The sequence below is a fragment of the Diaphorina citri genome, unplaced genomic scaffold (genome assembly GCF_000475195.1).
Source record: "Diaphorina citri unplaced genomic scaffold, Diaci psyllid genome assembly version 1.1 scaffold13647, whole genome shotgun sequence".
NCBI lineage: Eukaryota > Metazoa > Arthropoda > Insecta > Hemiptera > Psyllidae > Diaphorina > Diaphorina citri.
In genome coordinates, this window is record NW_007391014.1 from 1 (window position 1) to 1,321 (window position 1,321).

Below are 1,321 nucleotides of genomic sequence, written 5' to 3' on the forward strand. Positions count from 1 at the left end.
ATAATAATTTAAATGAATATCTACACTTTAAATTTAAATAATAATATTAAAAGAGGAGCTAATATCTTTTCATTACTGCCAACTGGGAACCAATCAGATAAAAAAAAAGGTTAAAGTGGATTGTCCCCTTGGTCCATTACTTTTGGATGATTAAATGCAGTATTTTTTTTTTCTTTTTTAAACACCATCTAAGTAAAGTTTTTGTATTTTTGAGAGACTAGTGAATTGTATCTAATGGAACCACCATTAAATGGGAAGCTCCATACTTACAGCAGCTTTTCTGACATAGGCTGTGTGATTCAGTCCAATATTTTTGAGAAAAAATAGAAGACATTCTAGAGTGTAGTATTTCTTCACTGCACCTTCTCTGGAAGACCTGAGAAAAACAAAAATAAAAATGTTTGGTAATTATGCAGAAGTCACGTCCGTGGAAAAGAAAAGCTCCTTTTTGAATTTAACCTAACCCTATAATAACGCTAATCACTGCTCTAATTGTAAAAACTCCTTCTTGCATTTAACCTAACCCTATAATAACACTGGTCACTGCTTGTTTGTGCCAGTTCCTTTGGTAGCAATATTCCATGGATGTGACTTCTGCACAAGTACCTGTTTAGAGTGTAGTTTAAAAAAAGGGAAAGTTTTTAATTCAAATATTAGTAGAGACAAATCCTTTCCTAACCAAATAAAGAAACAAGTATTACCTTACTGGTACTAATGGCCTACCATGATTCTGTCTAGAGTTTTCAACGTTGTAGAGCCATGGGAAATATTAGTGAAATATACCTAGAGAACAGGAGCATAGCTCTCTCGGCCAGAACAAGCCAGATTGCTATTTTATCAATCAAACCACCAAGACAGAAAACACCACCCCTGAGCATTTACCTACAACAATGATGGTCTTTATAGATCAGCTATTTTACTGCAATATGTTGATTATGTTGGATACTTACTGGTAATGCAAATAGTTGGTGTTAACATCTTTTGGCCATGAAAATTCTCCAAATATGATTTGGTTCTCCCGTTCTATAATTTCTTTCTTATTTATGTTGTACTGTCGGAGCAAACTAAGAGGATCGGCCATGGTGATGTGTCAAGCCTTCTATACTAAAAAATACTTGGAAAATGGGATTTTATTACTGATATTATAGGTAAAAAAATACTTGATCAATCATTTCTTAAATTTCTCACAGCAAAAAATTAACCAAATCCACAAATCAACAAAACGAGTGTTTTGATTTTTTTTATTCTACTGTGAACATAGCAACTGCCGGATTACCGGATCAGCTCGATTTATGTAAGCCCTTTATACACGATACCTAAA

General features: G+C 33.5%; 1 protein-coding gene across 1 annotated transcript; it reads right to left on the minus strand.

Annotated features, from left to right (window-relative positions):
- Window positions 1–270: 270 nt before the first annotated feature.
- LOC103522992 (parafibromin-like) lies at window positions 271–1,215 on the minus strand (the record flags this gene model as incomplete). The annotated part of the gene is made up of 2 exons (XM_008488072.3): window positions 951–1,215; window positions 271–376 (listed from the first exon to the last, which is right to left on the minus strand). Coding segments are annotated over exons 1-2 (237 nt in total), but the record flags the coding sequence as incomplete, so codon positions are not given.
- Window positions 1,216–1,321: the final 106 nt, after the last annotated feature.